The sequence below is a fragment of the Drosophila ficusphila genome, unplaced genomic scaffold (assembly GCF_018152265.1).
Source record: "Drosophila ficusphila isolate 14025-0441.05 unplaced genomic scaffold, ASM1815226v1 contig_414, whole genome shotgun sequence".
NCBI classification, from domain to species: domain Eukaryota; kingdom Metazoa; phylum Arthropoda; class Insecta; order Diptera; family Drosophilidae; genus Drosophila; species Drosophila ficusphila.
The window spans coordinates 2,565,568-2,583,329 of NW_025064328.1; the positions used below are offsets into that span (position 1 = coordinate 2,565,568).

A 17,762-nucleotide genomic window follows, 5' to 3' on the forward strand; every position below is an offset into this window, starting at 1 on the left:
TAGGACTAAAAACCGTCATATGTTCCAAACATTAGTTTTAAGCTCTTAAGATAAGAATGTTAGCAAAATATCTCCTGCTCAAGTTTCCTTTTACATATTCTTTGGTAATAAGAACGTAGCTCACATCGATGATTTTGGATTTTTGCTTTCTGTATGAAATCAGCGTCTTCTTCTTTTTTGTCTAAGGAAAGAAATATTGTTACTAGAATTTATGGTTGATAAAAATGAACCTCACCTTTCGAAAGCAAACTGCAGAGATAGCAGTCACATTTACTCCTTTCATCTAACTTAATATGGTGGTTCTCTAACTCGGTTTTATCAAATATAGATTCGTCATTCTGCGGTTGTCTCTTCCGTAATCCTTCGGAATAGCGACGTATTTTTATGGGTTTCGGAGTTTGCAATCGCAAGGAGGATAAGTCGCCGGGCAACTTCTGGAAGAACTTGTTGTAAGTCTCTTCGGAGACCAAAGGGTCCTCGGGAACTGCCAATATTTCATTCAAGGTAGGGTACGCCAATCGTGGTTTAACCTTTTCCTCCGCCAATAATTTCTTCGATGCTTTCATATTCCCAACATTTTGAATGTTTTCCATAACGAAATCTCTTGGTGGTTTCGGGGGTCGAAAGTCCTCGCGGATAATCACATCCTTCATCAGTTCTTGAATGAGTGCCTGAACACGAGACCGTTCCTGCATGCACAACTCATGTTGCCATTGATCTCGCAGACTCTGATCCATTAAAGCTTCGTTTTCCCGACTCTTTATCTCCTTTCCGACCGACTTTATGGTCAACAGGCTACGTCGGTCAACTCCTTCCATGATTTCATTTGATTTGGACTTGTGCTTTTTATTTTTGGTCCTATCCGCATTTGCAATTCTAGCTATAATCTCGTTTATCGATATAGTTGTGCCATTTGGTGTTTCGTATCCCTCTGGAATAGGGTCAAACAAGTTTTCGTCCATATCACTTGAGTCCGACTCCACTTTTTCCTCCATCTTCCGCTGCAACAACATGTGTCGGGCCATATCCGACAAGCTGACTACCGATCCACCAGTTCGCTGTTTTTTTTCCGATCCGACTCGACTAGCTGAAGTGTTGTAGAAAATACTTTGATCGCTAGTCATGTAGGGAATCGTATCCTTCGACTTCATCTGTTTGTATATCTTCCGATCCGGCATGGAGTTCTTGATGTAGTAGTAGAATTTCTTAAGGTTAATTTTCCTGCCCGGAACTAACGATTGCCGAAATTTTGATGATCTATTGGACCTTACCGAGTTTCGTTCAATATCACTGGACGTGCTAGATCTGAACTTTTGGGGTCGATCCTTTTTCGTATACCTTCGCTTTGGTAAGTATTTTTCTGTTAATCTTTTGTCTTTGGTCTTTAGCATTTTTAGTTTCGGAAAATTTCTCAAAATTGTTGGTTCTTTTTCCATCTTGTCTCTCTTAAATTGTTGTGAATCGTCCGATTTTCGTTGAGAAGAAATCCTTTTAGAAGAGCGGTGGGACAATGGATTTTCCGTATCGGTGGATCTTTTAAAACTTGAAGGTATTGAGTCCTTGATTCTAGGGGGTTTTTTATCTACTTCTAATTGTAGCGTTTGTAGTTTCGGAAAATGTCTCAAAATCGTTGGTTCTTTTTCCATCTCGTCTCTTTTAAATTGTTGTGAATCATCCGAATTTCGTTGAGAAGAAATCCTTTTGGAAGAACGATGGGACAAACTTTCAAAACTAGAAGGTATTGAGTCCTTGTTGCTAGGGGGGTTTTTTATCTACTTTTAATTGGTAATTGCTCTTCAAAATCGGCTTGAGTTCCGGCATAGCAGCTTCTTGGCCCTTCAACATTTTCTGAAATAGCATTGTTGGCCCTTTCTTCGAACCTTTTGACTTCGGCACATTTTTATGCCCGTTGGTGTCGGAAGTACGAGTTCCATAATTTGGATCTTTTTCTTTTTTCAGCTGGGACTTTTTAAGCCCTGCAAAATCTGTTCCGAACATTTTTCCTGCTCCTTCATTTTTTTTATTTCTAACCATCAATTGCGTTCTGCTTTTCAGAGCAGGAAGAAGTTCCGGTTTAGCGACGAAACTATATTTTATAAGATCTTTCAAAAGTTTTGTTCTGCGGCCTTGCCTATACTTTATTTTATGTCTAGATAACCATGAAAATTTGCTTCCAACTTTAGTAGTTTTTCTTTTCCGGAGTTTAATACTATCCTTTGATGTTATAACTTTCAAGCGATTACTTGACTTGAGAAGCGGATGAAGTTCCGGAATTTTTTTGTTTTTATTTCTAAGCATTTTATCAAAGCTTTTAGTGTATTGAGCTGGTTTTTTACTTTGTATTAAAGGATAGGTATAGACATTGTCGCCATAAATAATGGAGCTGGGAATAGTGCTATGTAAGTCGTATGTGCTTTTAAGAGTTGGATGAAATTCTGAAACCACAGAACCTTCTTTTTGAAGCATCGGACCAAATGGTTCCGGATGCTGGCTTTTCATTTTTGCTCTAAATTTTGTATATTTTCCAAATGCCGTTTCTAAGCGCTTGATTGTATTCCAATTTATTGTATGGTGTTGATCCTTGTAAAATTGCTCAAGCAAATTGTGCTCTACATTTACTGTAGATGGATTCTTTTTTAGAATTTCTTGATGTGATTTATATTCAGCTGGTGTCAAGAGATAACCAGAAGATTCATTTCCTTTTGGTTTCAATTTCACATTTCCACCAGTAGTCTGAACTTTGTTTTTAATCATTTTCGGCCTTATGATGTTTTGCTTTTTTTCATACTCTTCGCGGGTTTTGGGCTTTATTTTATCAACAGTTGCGGGTTTTTGAGCAAGTGGAGTTAGAGATCTTTGGGCTATTAAAGTTGGGGTGTTATAGAGATGTATTCTCTTTTCAAAGGGGACAGCTTGATCTCCTATTCTTTCCTGCTTTGCTTCCATCTTTTGAATTGCTATTTTTGGTTCCGATTGCTTATGCCTGTACGGCATCATGATGTTATTTGTTCCAATATATTGGGCCTCGTTTTCTTCCTGGTGTTTTTTTTCATACTCTTTGCTCCGAATGGTTTTTATTTTTTTAACGACAACGGGTTTTTGGGCAAGAGGCAACAGAGATTTTTGGGCTATTAAAGTTGGGGTCTCATAAGGCTTCATTCTCTTTTCAAAGGGGACAGCTTGATCTCCTATCCTTTCAGGCTTTATTTCCATATTTTGACTTGTTTTATTTGGTTCCGATAGTGTATCCCTGCTCGGCCTCATAATGCTCTTATTTTCAATATATTGGGGCTCGTCCTTTTCCTGTAGTTTTTTTTCGTACCCTTCGCCCCAATTTTGTTTTATTTTCTTAACGAAAACGGGTTTTTGGGCAAAAGGCCTCAGAGTTCTTTGGGCTATTAAAGTTGGAGTGTCATAGAGATGTATTCCATTTTCAAAGGGGACAGTTTGATCTTCTATCCCTTCAGGCTTTGTATCCATTTTCATTTTCTGCCTTATGATGTTGTGCTTTTCAAATTTTTTGTCCTCATTTACTTTCTGTAGTTTTGTATCGTACTCTTCGCTCCATTTAGGTTTTATTTTCATAACAACTGAGGGTTTTTGTGCAAGAGGAATCAGAGATCTTTGGGCTATTAAAGTTGCGTCATAGTTAGGCAATTTCTTTTTAGATGGGACGGCTTGATCTCCTATCCGCTCATGATTTGTTTTCATCTTGGGACTGGGTTTGTCTTTTTTTCTACGATTACAGCAAATTTCATAAGCATATTCATCTCTATTTTTAGTCCAATTTTGCCCTTTGTAAGCCATATCATTTTGGAAATTCTAAAAAATTTATTAAGTTTATTTTGTAAATTAGTTTATTTCATTATGTTTATTTTTCCAAAAACAAAATTTACAGAATGCTTTTTAAATATATTGTAAAGTTATTTTGAAATCTACATTATGCTAATACCTTTTTCACCTGGTAAGTGGATTGGTTTGAACCACTTTTCATATTTTGCGCACAATACTTTTGAATCTTGTTTTCTATCTCCTTGTATGAATTTGGTTGACAACAACTCCGAACGTTGAATTTGCGGAACTCAGCCATAGTATAAATTCTATATATCCCCAATACGAACAATTTGTTGTACTTTCCCAAAATAGAAATCAAAATTTGAATTAAAAATCAAGGATGGCCACACTAGCTGCGTTTAACAGCACTCTGTTAAGGGAGGCTTAACAGAGTCGTAGACTAAGCGGTTCCATTTCATTTGTTCCGACACATTTTTATATTTGGTAAGAGTCCTGCGCGCTGACAGTCGAAATTCCGTTGAGAGCGAAGCTGGCAAAAAGTAAAAGTGAAAATCAGGCCCTTGAAAATTGTTCATCAATTATGCATTGATTAACACGAGCGAGCCACTTGGAGTTTTGTTTGTGAGCGCGGCTAACGGAAAGTGAATTTTGAAAAGCGTGTGGTGCTAGATATACATATTCACGTTATTTTTTCATTCTGTGTTCGGTAATCCATAATTTGCGAGAAAGCACTTGAGCGCGCCCAACAACCCACACACCCCGTACGGTATATATACACACACAGTTGTGGGTGAACCGCCCCCACATTGCCCTTGGCCCCACGGACCCAAGAAGCGTTCGATTTTTCACAACAGTCAGTGAAAACGCTCGGGGAACCCTGAGAACCACCAGCGAATCGAGAAGCCCGCGTTTCGGAGACCCACTATCACCATGGACATGCTCAACCAGATACTCAGCATCAATAATGGTGGCGCCTATGGGGGCGGGAAGGCTGGCGGAGCCTTCGACCCGCTCACGTTCGCCATGAAGCCCCAAGTTGTCATCAGGGCTCTCTGCTGGGTGAGTTTGGGCTTCGGCTTGGATGTGGACAAGCTGCGCCCAGGGAATCGCTGCGATTTGTGGACGCACACGCGACTCACACGACCCAATTGTCACGCTGTTTACACGACAAATAATTCATGAAGTTGCCTAGAATAAGAGTCCTACTTGGACGTTTATACCCTCAACTGTACTTAACGATATGTGAAATTTTAAATTTCAGGTTTTTTTTATTCCTATCTTTATTTTTGTTACATTTAATTAAAATAGTTTTTTCCATTCCCAAGTTTTTATTATTTGTTTTCTTAATTTAAAGAAACTTAAACAAAAAAGTAAAAGGTTGAAGAGCAGAGAAACAATTTCTTTTTATGTTCATGTATAAAATTTCAACAAATGGCCTTTAAATTGATGCTATAAATGTGACCTTTATGTTCCATTTTCCTCTTACGATTTCCTCGAGTGCTCGTAAATGTTGCATAAATCTCTTACGTGTATTCCGCAAATAAGAAATACATGAATGTCGCCACATAAACGCATTGGCACTTTAATATCTCGAGTAGTAGTGTCTCTCCGATTTGTTTACCCCAGTTGCGCAGGGGCGCTGGGGAATTTACATTGACAAGGGGGGAAGTTATGTAGTGTTCAGCTGCAGAGCGGTTATAAAAACTCTCACGCCCATGAAAGCTTTATAATTAAATGCCGTAAAGTGTTCGGTCAATTGGCCACTTGGCTTAGAACTTTATTTTACCAGCCAACGTGGTGTGCGTCACCAGCGAAGCAAGAAAAATGCTGTAACCGAGGGGGCGGTGGTTCGGCGCCTGTTTACTTTCCATTTGTGTATACGTAATATTTGCCCGCTCTGTTGACCAAGGACTCTTTTCTGCGATTGCAGAGCCGTTCCCGCCCTTCTGGCCAAACAAACTAAACTTGGCCTTCATTTCGCAAATTGGGTCACAAACATAAGTAAATGTCTGCCTGGATGTCTGTGTACTTGAACTTCTGGTTTGTTGCACCTGCTTAAGAAAATCAATAGTGGAGTGGGAGTTCTGTATCCCGTTATCTATTACTACGTAACATGACTGAGAAACCATCATGATTTTTTCTGAAACTAGGAAGGAAAATTAATTGAAGCCAAATACAATGTTTGTGGCTTTAAATGGGTTGATTTGGTCTGCATTTGAATTCATTGCAATAGTTGTATTTATTATATTATTGGCGCGGCTTAACTGAAAAATGGGTTAAATATTCCTGCTTAACTATAATATTCTTAATATATATGCGACACTATTAAATCTCAATGTATACCCCAACTCATAAGGATTTTAATGGATTTTCCAGCTCTTTTCGGTCGTGGTCTTCGGCTGCATATCCTCGGAGGGCTGGACGGAGAAGGACGGCAAGGAGTATTGTCTTTATAATGGCGACGGCATGGCCTGCAAGTACGGCAACATGGTGGGCGTCTTCGGGTTCCTGGCCTCCATGGGTTTTATGGGCGGCGAGTTCCTGTTCGAACGGATGTCGTCGGTGAAGAGCAGAAAGCGTTACGTCATGGCCGACATGGGTTTCTCGGGTGAGCTCAGCACTGCATTCCATTCCACTGATAGCGACGACCCATTTCTAATGTCAATCCCCTCTTTGCAGCCTTCTGGACCTTCATGTACTTCGTGGCCTTCCTCTACTTGTGGTCCCAATGGAGCTCGTCGCCCCCACCGCCACTGGGAATCGGAGCTGGCAGCATGAAGACCGCCATTTGGTTCTGCCTCTTCTCGATTGTCAGCTGGGTGGGTGGACTTCGGTCTTTGTTCTGTCTCTAAAACATAGTTATTATGAATTCCCTTACTATGTATTAGGCTCTCTGCGCTCTGATGGCCTACAAGCGTTTCCTGATCGGCGCCGGCGATGAGTTCACCTCGGCCTTCGAAACGGACCCGGCCAACGTGGTTCACCAGCAGGCCTACGGATACTCCATGGATAACGACAACGATCAGTACAGCGCCTCTCCATTTGGCCAACCTCAGCAGGGTAAGACTACAGCTTATTATTATTTCGAATTAAGTTTATTTAAAGAACTAGAAATGTTTATTCATTTTAAAACGAGATAATTAACTCCATACTGATTGTATTTTAAGCTCAGAACTTTCTGAGAAATTACATATCAGTGGTTTCTGTTTCACTAAACAAAGTTGTTTTCCTGTGAAAGAGTATTAAGAAAGATGATATTATTTGGTATTGAAATATTTAATACTTAAATACATGTATAAGGAAATTTTGTTTTTGAGAAATAGAATCTCTGGGGGTTTCCTCCAATAACTTATTTAATTAATGCATTCGTAGAGATTAAATGGAGAATAATGACAGCAGATAACGATTTTTTTTATAATTAATAATCATGGAAATTTCCAGAACAATAATTGTATAAATAAATGATGATCGAAGCACTTATTAAACTATTGCATAGTTAGGTTTTAAAAGTTATTTATGATTTTCCCAGTCAAAAAAGAGTTGGGGTGCATTTAAAAGAACATAATTAAAGTCATTATTCGTCTTAATTTTTTGCACAGGAGGCATGGAGCAGCAGCAATCCGGAATGGAGTACCAGCAGCCCACCTACTAAGGAATTTCCACACTTGCTCCTCCGTTGTCCGCACACACTCACTTCGATTTTGTAGTGCAACTGGCAAAGGTTTAACACGACTAAACAGCAAACACACAAGTTGGCTTTACCATATACACCGATGTCGAACATATAACAAGAGTAACCGAAACAATAACAATTAATGCAAGGCAAGACAGCAGCTGGCAGAAAGAAACCAATCCACGCACTGGCTTTAGCTACCGGAAGATTCAGGGGATATACTATACACCGGAAATTGGGAATGCGTATGTCCGGAGTTGTAAGCTAGCCCTTTAAGTTGAGTGCGCCGTTTTTTGTAGTGGAAATTTGTTGCAATATATTATACAGATATACAACTAGTTATGTATCCCCGTGTATACATGCTACCCGCGCTTTCAACGTTGTTAGTTATTTAGTGATTACGTGTACGTACTAACATAAATGTATGATTTCGATTCGTGCCAGACCCTGGTCCCCCCGATCAGCTTGTTAACGATGGCAATAGCTTGCAACAGAGGGATACATGAAGTTTTTTAGATAAATTTACACACGTGCAGTGCAAATAGTTGACGCAACATGAAGCAATTCGGCCACCGCAAGGACAGATAGACAGATCGACCACTGCTCAAACCACATATCCAATATCCATCTGGAGAGCCCCACTAAATAGACCTGCGGCCAGGGTCGAAGCTTGGTTAGACGATGAGCAGCAATAGCAACCACAACAATAAACGCCAAAACAATATGTAAATTCTAAAGAGTAAGGGATCTTTAAACCGTAGAGTCGTTGTGAGGGTATCAGTATTCGGGGAGATTACTGCAGGAATATTACTAGTTATGGTTCGCAATCACGCTGATAATGGTATAGGGCTTGTTCAAGGCTTGTTGTTGCCCCTCCCTACCAAAGATTTGTATAGTAACTATAAATACCCAAACCAATGGAAATATACTTATGTGTACAATACCCATTATGCATTGTAAAGGGGCCTTCTCACCCAAAGCTAAAGAGAAAAATGGGTGCGGCAGCTCCTTCGATATACTCAAATATCAATGAATGTAAACATATTGATTACATAAACGTTCACTTAGTGCAGCAACTTGCGATAACCTACAAATGTATTTGTTAAATTAAATACTATATACATATACATATATTATATATATTTACGAATTGTGTGTAATGCGAAGCGCCCTGTTAAATGCAACAAGGAGATAGGGATCTCAGAAAATATACAAATATAAATTAATCATGTAGAATTCGTGTGCGTTAAAATGGTAGAAAAATAAAAAAACAACAAATTTACTCATTTCAAAATCTAATAAGATCAAGCAAAATAGCGAACCCAGCCCAAAATCGGCTTGAACATTTGCGAACACTATTGTAACAGAGAAACTCCTCAACAAGATTCTGTACTGGAAACCCCTCAAATAAATATAAATACATATTTTTAAAAACCAACCCACAATCAGTCAAGCCGTTTCCTTGGGTTATTTTTCAACTTTATCAGAATATATATTAAAGGTGGGTTTTGTTAAAGTGCTTTTTTGGGTTGATATAAGTTCTGCATATCTAATCAGTAATGTCGTTGCTTATTCTTCCATTCCTCAAAGGTAAGATCACTAAACTGATTGATACCCTTCTTGAAAGAATCCAGTCCTAATTCGTGTTGCCTATTGTGGTCCTGAATTTTTTGCCAGTTTTCACAAAAGATATTGCGACGTTTCTCGGTCTCAGCACTATCTTTATATTTCCGACCAAAGTCAACCTGTAATACAAGTAAATTAAAATTTTTTTAAACTTTTTTTCTTATCTTACCAAAAACTTTTCCCAAGCATCCTGGCATTTCATCTTTGGTTGTTCCACCTTAGTTGCTTGTGTAGTGGATTCATCATCAAACAAATCTGGAGGGAAAGTAGGTTGTTTGTCCTTCCACTCCTCAAAGGTAAGATCACTAAATTGATTGATACCCTTCTTAAAAGAATGCAGTCCTAATTCGTGTTGCTTGTTGTGATCCTGAATTTTTTGCCAGTTCTCGCAAAAAATATTGTAACGATTCTTGGTCTCAGTATCATCTTTATATTTTGGTTGAAAGTCACCCTGCAGTTCACTTAAGTTAGTTAACCTTTTTTAAACATTTTTTCTTATCTTACCAAAAACTTTTCCCAAGCTTCCTGGCATTTCATCCTTGGTTGTTCACCCTTAGTTGCTTTTGTAGTGGATTCATCATCAAACAAATCTGGAGGGAAAGTAGGTTGTTTGTCCTTCCACTCCTCAAAGGTAAGATCACTAAATTGATTGATACCCTTCTTAAAAGAATGCAGTCCTAATTCATGTTGCCTATTGTGGTCCTGAATTTTTTGCCAGTTTTCACAAAAAATATTGCGACGTTTCTCGGTCTCAGCATTATCTTTATATTTCCGACCAAAGTCAACCTGTAATACAAGTAAATTAAAAATTTTTTTAAACTGTTTTTCTTATCTTACCAAAAACTTTTCCCAAGCATTCTGACATTTTATCTTCTGTTGGTCTAACTTAGTTGCTTGTGTAGTGGATTCATCATCAAACAAATCTGGAGGGAAAGTAGGTTGTTTGTCCTTCCACTCCTCAAAGGTAAGATCACTAAATTGATTGATACCCTTCTTAAAAGAGTACAGTCCTAATTCGTGTTGTTTATTGTGATCCTGAACTTCTTGCCAGTTCTCGCAAAAAATATTGCGACGTTTTATGGTCTCAGCATCGTCTTTATATTTCCGACCAAAATCAACCTGTAATACACTTACATAAATTTTAAGAATTTTTAAACTTTTTTTTTATTTTACCAAAAACTTTTCCCAAGCATCCTGGCACTTCAAATTAGATTGTTCCATCTTAGTTGCTTGTGTAGTGGATTCATCATCAAACAAATCTGGACGGAAAGTAGGTTGTTTGTCCTTCCACTCCTCAAAGGTAAGGTCACTAAACTGGTTGATACCCTTCTTAAAAGAGTACAGTCCTAATTCGTGTTGTCTATTGTGGTCCTGAATTTTTTTCCAGTTTTCACAAAAGATATTGCGACGTTTCTCGGTCTCAGCATTATCTTTATACTTCGCTCCGAACTCTATCTGTAATTAATATACATAGATTTCTTCAAAATTCTTTAAAACCTCTTCTTCATCTTACCACAAACTTTTCCCAGGCATTCTGGCATTTTATTTTAACTTGTTCATTTTCAGATGTTTCTTGAGCGAGACTCGGTCGTTGTTTCTTTGCCCAAAAAAGAAATAGGAGTTACTCAGAGATTCTTTCCAGGAAACAATTATTCAGAGCTTACCAATAATTCTTTGTTTCGCTCAGCTGTTGGAGCTATGCTTTCTGCGACTACCGGTGACTCAATGGGGATTTCCACTGGATCATCCTCAGTTGAGAGGTTAATTTTGGCAATTGGGGAACTTGTGATGGGTGTCGTTGTGGGTGAGCTTGAAGCCAAGCCCATTAGTCCCAATATAATTGAGACGCCAGCAATAATTAAAGCTGAGTTCATTTCTACAGCTTTTCGCGAACTGAGCTCCGGATTGCAATGATGGCGCAATATAAACGATTTGTTTAAATGTATACTCAAAAGTCAGTTGCAAAAAGAGAGTAAACAGTAAACTTACTCTTGCGAGAATCGCCGATCTCATTTCTCTTTGAAGCAGATCGGCAAAGAGAGCTCCAAACAAATAAATAGTTACCTTATGTTGCATCTGGTAAGAAGTTTTGCACACTCTTTTAGAATTTAATATGCTTTAAGCCAATTAAAGCTAGAATAAGGAACAGTTTATTTTTAAAAGCTCATTGTTGCAATGTTTCATTGTTCATTTTGTTTAATTGTAATGATCATATCTTTAACTTTTAGTTGAAAATATGTCAGAACGATTTTTAAAAAGTTTTTTAAAAAATAAAAGTATTGTATAACGGTGTGCATAATCTTGTTTTCTTTTTAATTTGTTTCGCCTGCATGAGCAACCTCCCCAAATATGTCAGTCAATTTTGCCTTGAAACTTTTTCCCGGTAATTCAAACAAAAGCGCACACTGATAAAGGCACATTTTTATTTCTTAAGTGGGTGACTCATAGACCGCTCGCTAGACACTACTAGTAACAAAGTTATAAATTCGTGGTTCCTAATTGACTATACAATATATCTAGTTTTGTGTTATAGACATCTGCCTACAGAATCGGGTAGCTGCACTCGCTGGCGATGCCGCAGTATCCGCCGGCATTACGGGGCAGTCGCATGAAGCCGCCCTCCCCCCAATTCTGGGAGTACGAGTTCTTGATGATCCAGTAGTCGCGTCCGTTCTCCGATCCGTAACCCACCACGGTGACCGAGTGGTTCACCTCGCCCTGGTTGCACTCCTCGTCCTCGTAGATACCGCCGCTGTACTGCTCGAAGGAAATGGTGTCCGCGTTGATGGAACAGGCCAACGGACCCAGGGTGGCGATCACCTCCTTCATCTTCTCCTCATCTCCGGGCGTGATTGTGGCATAATCACGGATCTTCACCAGACTGGCACGCGGAGGACGACCTGCGGTCTCATTTTGTTTGCACTGCATTTCCGTTTGCGTGTACGGATACTTGTTGGCCAGCGTTATTCCATGATCGCGGATGTACTCGAATCCGTACTCCTGGAAGCCACCGTCGCACCCCATGTTGCCGTAGTCGTCGGCACAGTCCACCAGATCCTGCTGCGACAGCGAGGCCAGCACTCCCGTCCGCCGGAAGAGGTGGCCCTCGAGGGCTCCGGTGGTGGCGAACGACCAGCAGGATCCACATCCCACGCCCTGGAATCCGGGCGGAGTCACTCCTCCCTTCTCGCGCCAATCGAACTTCTCCGGAAGATTGGCGCTCGCCGGACTCTTGGCGGTCAAGAAGTTGATGTGGCCATTCGTGTATCTCCTGCAAGACAAGAAAAGTTGTTTAACACAAGTGATCTTGCTTAGTGTTGACTGCTTCTTATCTTAGCTTTAAAAAGTATGAATAATTTTAATAAAAGCTAACCATTGCTGATAAATAGTCAATAAATTATATGGACTATTTGACTCATAAATGCTGACGGAATGCTCCGAACAAACAGATAATAAAAATTTTACTTATGACACTATCATATTCTGAGCAATATAAAGGTTCAAAACATTTTGTAAGACTTTGTTTTCTTTTTTTTATCAGAAATGACAAAACTAATTTTGTTTATTTGCCCCGAAATAAAGCTGAATGAAAATGACAAGCCCATGAATGGAATTTTAGCGAATTCCGTTGAAGCAGCTTAGCATAATTGGAAAACCGATCAGTGGCGACGTAAAAGTATCAAATTTTTTGTAAGACTGTAAACCCGTTTATGAGTTATGAGATGGGTGATAATTTATTCATGTTCAGAGGGAAAGCCGCAATGCTTATACCGACTAAGATTGCGTCAGAAGGTGATACTTACTCGCCAAATTCGGAGACTTTAGAACCAAGCAAAGTTTGAACTTCCTTCTTGGTCATATCGGCCAGTGTATTGACTCCCAGTCTGAATCCAGAGACACCAATATCGGCGTTCTTGTTGCTCAGCGTAATCAGTGACATTTTGGCCGCAAAGATACTTTCACGATAGACCCGCTCCTCATCCGAGTAAACTTTGCCCGTCTGCCGGAGGAAATCGTCAAAGTTTTGGACGTCGCAGAGCTTGGGAAACGATTGCAGTTGCTGCAATGACGCAGCACCCAGCATGGCCAGACCCAAAGCCACCTGCAGCCACATCGATGAGCACATCCGCATCTGGAACGGGGGAAAAACAGAAAGAGAGGAAAGTGTTAAGTAACCACTTGGCCAACACACCGCGACCCCCTTTTTCCTGCCACATCTGTCAACGTTAATCACTGGCAAATCGAGCCGGTCCATTCACCTCAATTCATTCGAACTGACCTGCCGTGCAGCTCGTGGAATACCTAATTTCTCTGTAACTCTTTAAGTTATACTCCGCTATTAAAATTAATATATGCTCATCGATGATACTCCTTTCGAAACACCCGAATAAACATTTTTGAAAATGTGAGCCGAGATTTGGAAACCGGAAATCTATCCCCAAATGTTGTAATTTATTAAAGAGATTAACTAATACTTTTCTGCACGAAAAGCATGAATGAAAATGGAAATTTTTCCAAAAATTTAAAATGTTTCTGGTCAACTAATCCAAATCAAGATAAAGATTATTTTTATTTTATAAAAAATCCATACTTCCTTAAAAAGTTAATTCGTGTTTCTTATGTAGAAACTAAACCACTTAATGATCCATATATCAAAAAGCTTGATTATGTATTAGATAACAAATAAGCAGCTAATGATTGATTTACAAAATAACAAACATATTATTTGCCTTTCCTATTTCGTTGACTGTCGGCAATCGTCTTAATTGGTAATTAATCACCCACTGTATTTAATTATGTCTCATGTTTTTAACTATGTTCGATCTATCGATATTAATTTGGCTTAGCTCATAAGCTTTGTTGCAATTATTGGAGCATCTTATGCTTTTTCCGGTTATTGATGACAAACGTGTCATTATTGGTTGAATAAGCTCATTTGCATACGCATAACATTATTACATTCGTGTAACCATTGAATTCACTCGAATTTCCATATGCTAATCATTTCGTGGGTTTGTTTCTCCTTTAAGTTTTATTTCTTTGGCCAAGATTGGCGTGGCCGAGGGCGAAATAAATCAAATCTAGATTAGGCAACCGCGGGCTAAATTTTCACTTTCGATGCCATAAATATTGATGGCATGCTGAGTCCGGTGAAAGGTGATGGATTCCCCGAATTTCTATTCAAATGTACGTTTTAATTGCAATTGCAGTTCTCTTGTTAGTCCGTTTTGCCTGTAATGATGGGCCATTAATGGCACACAGAAACCGAGGAAACACACACACGACACAATATGTTGAAAGTCAGCTCAATCACCTTTTATGAATATCTGTGAGCAATATTTCCCGCGTTCACAACTCTGGAGATCTGAGTGAAGATGGCGCAGACACGAAGACCGGCGAGGTTTTAAGCGGCGCTCGACACACACACCGCGGTTTTATAGGGTCCGCCATTCGGACCCGGCCGAAACCAGATGGGCCACCAATTTGAAACCATTCGAAGACCGAAAAACCATATTCATCTCCATTCGGACTGGCTATCTGGTTTATGGGGGAATAACTGTCTTAATTTTATGCATGTTTAGTAATTGTCTATTGGTCAATATGAAGGTGGCTATAACGACATAAATTAACTCATTTGAAACAAAAGGTAAAACAGTCAAACAAGTTTTTAAGGGGATTGATAATTGATAGGAGTGATCGTTTGTGTTTCACGCATTACATGATTGATTGTAGAGCCATCTAACAAAGATTTAAAAATTAAAAAAATTTTAAAGCATAAACATTCAATACATGCGTACTTGTTAATTAGTAAGTGTGTTTTTTTTTACAATTGGCTGTCTACTGACCTAGTTTTTAGGCTTTGTCCATAACTTACTAACTTAAAGGCAGAATCTGGAGTAATTCATTTTCAAATAACTATTTCTTGATATTCCCGTGAAATATCAATACCTTGTTGGTGTACTAATAAAGAAACCGTCTCTAATTTATTTGCAGTTCAATTCACAGATTTTTGCTCGTCTAGTAGTAGGAGAATATTAAATGTGACTAAGCAAGAGTTCATTGACTGCTTAATCCCTTATAAGTTTACTTTTTGCAGAGTTCCAAGAAGCTCCCGTTGTGCCTCTAAAAAATATATGTTAGACTTCCGCGTTGGAGATTGCCAAACAACTCATTTAGTACTTGGTTTGCGGCAATTTAGTCAAGACTTCAAACGATGTTGCAATATTTATGGGCGCCATGAAAGTATGAATGTGATTAATCATGCCTGCGGAGAAGACAAAACCTCGACAAGTGACGATAAGTTGGCATTAGAGACGCTTTTACGATGCTACAGGTGGGGGTACGGCTTTTTTCTGAACTGGGCCAGTGGGGATTTCGAATTAACAGAGATACGAGAACCCAGCGAATCGCAACGATACGAAACTACGAAACGGAGCGCATTTGACAAGTTTATTGGGCAAACAGAGCGCACCCCGACTTTTTCCCCTAACGGAGGCTTATCGAGCCGACCCACCCGGAATATGGATACTACCAAGTACTATATGTGCTGTAGGCCAAGTGCGAATTCAAGGCCCCGTAGAAATCTATTTGCACTTTTCTTGCGAAAGTAAGTCGGTATGGTAAACTTCTATTTGCGTTTGCAATCAGAAGGAGAGTTGCCGGTGCCTATAAAAGACCGTTCCACGGTTCTAGCCGGCATCAGTTGTCTTCGGTTTTCGGGTTTCGCCATGTTCGAGTTGCTGCTTTGCTGCCTTCTACTAACCACCTTCGGCGGTGGATGGGCCTTTAACCACGGCCAGGATTTGGTGGACTTTCAAACGTATGAGGTAAGTTGGTTATCGAAAGTAAAGTGAATGGATAACTTCATTGGTGTTAAAATAAATACGATATAAAGTAAAAAAGTGCAGATTACAAATTTAAATAATTTTTCATTTTGTAAAGATTTCAATACCATATATTATTGTTCTTCTCTTGGTACTTAGTAAATTTTACGGAATAATGTGTCAAAACTTCCTAAATACAAATAATCCTACTAAGTACTCACATCCATTTTAAATCTAAATAAAATACTTACTGCTTATTCCTTCCTTTATTTATTTATTTTTAATGTTTTGTATGTATTACCCATAAATAATATTTTTCCATTTGCAGGACAACTTCAACAAGACGTATGCGTCAGCTTCGGCTCGCAACTTCGCCAACTACTACTTCATCTACAATCGCAACCAGGTGGCCCAGCATAATGCCCAGGCGGATCGGAACCGCACCTCTTATCGCGAGGCAGTGAATCAGTTCTCGGACATCCGACTGATCCAGTTTGCAGCCCTCTTGCCCAAGGCGGTGTCCACAGTGACCTCGGCTGCCACGGATCCACCCACCACCCAAGCGGCAGCCACAACCTCTGACATCATTACGGACTTTGGACTCACCGTTACTGTGGAGGATCAGGGTGTCAATTGCAGCAGCAGTTGGGCCTATGCCACCGCCAAGGCCGTTGAGATTCTGAATGCCGTGCAGACGGCCAATCCCCTGCCCGCCTCCTTATCCGCCCAGCAATTGATCGACTGTGCGGGAATGGGAGCCGGATGCACTACCCAAACTCCACTGGCTGCCCTTAACTACCTCACCCAATTACCCGAATCATATCTCTACCCAGAGGTGGACTATCCGAATGACAATACGTCGAAAACCCCTGGAATGTGCCAACCTCCCTCCACAGTTACCGTGGGCGTTAAGTTGGCCAGCTACTCTACGATCGCCGATAATGACGATGCCGCCGTGATGCGATACGTGTCGAATGGATTCCCAGTGATAGTCGAATACAATCCGGCGACCTTCGGATTTATGCAGTACTCCAGTGGGGTTTACGTGCAGGAGACAAAAGCCCTAACGAAACAGACGAGCTCCCAGTTTCTAGTAGTCGTGGGTTACGATCACGACGTGGACTCCAATCTGGACTATTGGCGTTGCTTGAATTCCTTCGGAGAAACTTGGGGCGAAGATGGTTATATAAGGATCGTGCGGAGGTCCAATCAGCCTATTGCCAAAAATGCCGTCTTTCCAAGTGCGCTTGCCTAAAAACAAAGCATTTCTAATCATTCCTATACTTTATAAATATAAATAAAATTAAATTTAATGACAATGAAAAGGTTTGCCACTCTTTCCATTTAAAAAAAAAAGAAATCATTTCTGAAAAGATTTCCAACCTAAAACTATACGATCTATATTACACATATAAAGCTCTTGTATGCCTAAAAGGTTTACGACCCAAACTGTATCTAATATCATAAAGCATTTAAGAACTGAATTCAAACTGCAACCCACCTCTTGATAAAGATTTATCAGTTTGTTGTTGTGAAAGCTTATAGCCTTTTTTGTCTCCATTTATTGAATTTACCATTTTATTTAGTTTATTTATTGATTTTTCATCTACAAGCGGAGCTTTACAGACTTAAATGCTAAAAATTAACAAGTTCACATTATTTTCTTTTCTTGTTTTTTTGCATCTTTATTCTGCTCATGGATTTTATTCTATTATTTCTGCTGTGTTTTTCTTTTATAGATTTCTTGCATAATAAATAAGTTTCCCATTTTGTTGCTATTCGTGTTGCTGTGATATAAAAACGAAAAGAAATGATATTGATATATATTTAGTTATTATATTTAT

The 17,762-nt window shown here is 39.4% G+C and overlaps 6 protein-coding genes across 9 annotated transcripts; 2 read left to right on the top strand and 4 right to left on the bottom strand.

The window, feature by feature from the left end:
* Positions 1 to 18: 18 nt before the first annotated feature.
* Positions 19 to 1,391, bottom strand: LOC122320133. The gene is made up of 2 exons (XM_043208367.1): positions 236 to 1,391; positions 19 to 181 (listed from the first exon to the last, which is right to left on the bottom strand). The coding sequence occupies exons 1-2, from the start codon at positions 1,389 to 1,391 to the stop codon at positions 60 to 62; spliced, it is 1,278 nt and encodes a 425-aa protein (XP_043064302.1). The 3' UTR covers positions 19 to 59.
* On the bottom strand, positions 1,312 to 3,257 carry LOC108094731. The gene has a single exon (XM_017195478.2). It carries the CDS (start codon positions 3,211 to 3,213, stop codon positions 1,756 to 1,758), a length of 1,458 nt encoding a protein of 485 aa, XP_017050967.2. The 5' UTR covers positions 3,214 to 3,257; the 3' UTR covers positions 1,312 to 1,755.
* A 1,024-nt stretch (positions 3,258 to 4,281) lies between these two features.
* On the top strand, positions 4,282 to 8,906 carry LOC108094757 (synaptogyrin). Its single transcript, XM_017195514.1, has 5 exons — positions 4,282 to 4,854; positions 6,172 to 6,403; positions 6,475 to 6,614; positions 6,684 to 6,855; positions 7,395 to 8,906. The coding sequence occupies exons 1-5, from the start codon at positions 4,726 to 4,728 to the stop codon at positions 7,445 to 7,447; spliced, it is 726 nt and encodes a 241-aa protein (XP_017051003.1). The 5' UTR covers positions 4,282 to 4,725; the 3' UTR covers positions 7,448 to 8,906.
* A 24-nt stretch (positions 8,907 to 8,930) lies between these two features.
* On the bottom strand, positions 8,931 to 10,968 carry LOC108094749. Of its 4 annotated transcripts, XM_017195503.2 has the most exons (7): positions 10,759 to 10,968; positions 10,608 to 10,691; positions 10,268 to 10,549; positions 9,932 to 10,213; positions 9,599 to 9,880; positions 9,264 to 9,545; positions 8,931 to 9,213 (listed from the first exon to the last, which is right to left on the bottom strand). In XM_017195503.2, the coding sequence occupies exons 1-7, from the start codon at positions 10,966 to 10,968 to the stop codon at positions 9,022 to 9,024; spliced, it is 1,614 nt and encodes a 537-aa protein (XP_017050992.1). In that variant the 3' UTR covers positions 8,931 to 9,021. The 4 variants fall into 4 exon arrangements, with proteins under 4 accessions (XP_017050992.1, XP_017050993.1, XP_017050994.1 ...); XM_017195504.2 differs by lacking the exon at positions 9,932 to 10,213; XM_017195505.2 differs by lacking the exon at positions 9,264 to 9,545.
* A 529-nt stretch (positions 10,969 to 11,497) lies between these two features.
* LOC108094754 (procathepsin L) lies at positions 11,498 to 14,493 on the bottom strand. Its single transcript, XM_017195511.1, has 3 exons — positions 14,409 to 14,493; positions 12,898 to 13,226; positions 11,498 to 12,365 (listed from the first exon to the last, which is right to left on the bottom strand). The coding sequence occupies exons 2-3, from the start codon at positions 13,224 to 13,226 to the stop codon at positions 11,636 to 11,638; spliced, it is 1,059 nt and encodes a 352-aa protein (XP_017051000.1). The 5' UTR covers positions 14,409 to 14,493; the 3' UTR covers positions 11,498 to 11,635.
* Positions 14,494 to 15,807: 1,314 nt separating this feature from the next.
* On the top strand, positions 15,808 to 17,256 carry LOC108094755 (zingipain-1). Its single transcript, XM_017195512.2, has 2 exons — positions 15,808 to 15,921; positions 16,247 to 17,256. Exons 1-2 carry the CDS (start codon positions 15,823 to 15,825, stop codon positions 17,171 to 17,173), a joined length of 1,026 nt encoding a protein of 341 aa, XP_017051001.1. The 5' UTR covers positions 15,808 to 15,822; the 3' UTR covers positions 17,174 to 17,256.
* Positions 17,257 to 17,762: the final 506 nt, after the last annotated feature.

Coding starts and splice junctions, on each gene's coding strand:
- LOC122320133 (XM_043208367.1), bottom strand. CDS start 1,391: ATGCTAAAGACCAAAGACAAAAGATTAACAGAAAAATACTTACCAAAG. Junction 182..235: donor CTGCAGTTTGCTTTCGAAAG/GTGAGGTTCATT, acceptor TTCTTTCCTTAG/ACAAAAAAGAAGAAGACGCT.
- LOC108094731 (XM_017195478.2), bottom strand. CDS start 3,213: ATGGAAATAAAGCCTGAAAGGATAGGAGATCAAGCTGTCCCCTTTGAA.
- LOC108094757 (XM_017195514.1), top strand. CDS start 4,726: ATGGACATGCTCAACCAGATACTCAGCATCAATAATGGTGGCGCCTAT. Junction 6,404..6,474: donor GGCCGACATGGGTTTCTCGG/GTGAGCTCAGCA, acceptor CCCTCTTTGCAG/CCTTCTGGACCTTCATGTAC. Junction 6,615..6,683: donor TCTTCTCGATTGTCAGCTGG/GTGGGTGGACTT, acceptor ACTATGTATTAG/GCTCTCTGCGCTCTGATGGC.
- LOC108094749 (XM_017195503.2), bottom strand. CDS start 10,968: ATGAACTCAGCTTTAATTATTGCTGGCGTCTCAATTATATTGGGACTA. Junction 10,692..10,758: donor AGCGAAACAAAGAATTATTG/GTAAGCTCTGAA, acceptor TTTTGGGCAAAG/AAACAACGACCGAGTCTCGC. Junction 9,214..9,263: donor ATGCTTGGGAAAAGTTTTTG/GTAAGATAAGAA, acceptor CTTGTATTACAG/GTTGACTTTGGTCGGAAATA.
- LOC108094754 (XM_017195511.1), bottom strand. CDS start 13,226: ATGCGGATGTGCTCATCGATGTGGCTGCAGGTGGCTTTGGGTCTGGCC. Junction 12,366..12,897: donor AAAGTCTCCGAATTTGGCGA/GTAAGTATCACC, acceptor CTTGTCTTGCAG/GAGATACACGAATGGCCACA.
- LOC108094755 (XM_017195512.2), top strand. CDS start 15,823: ATGTTCGAGTTGCTGCTTTGCTGCCTTCTACTAACCACCTTCGGCGGT. Junction 15,922..16,246: donor TGGACTTTCAAACGTATGAG/GTAAGTTGGTTA, acceptor TTCCATTTGCAG/GACAACTTCAACAAGACGTA.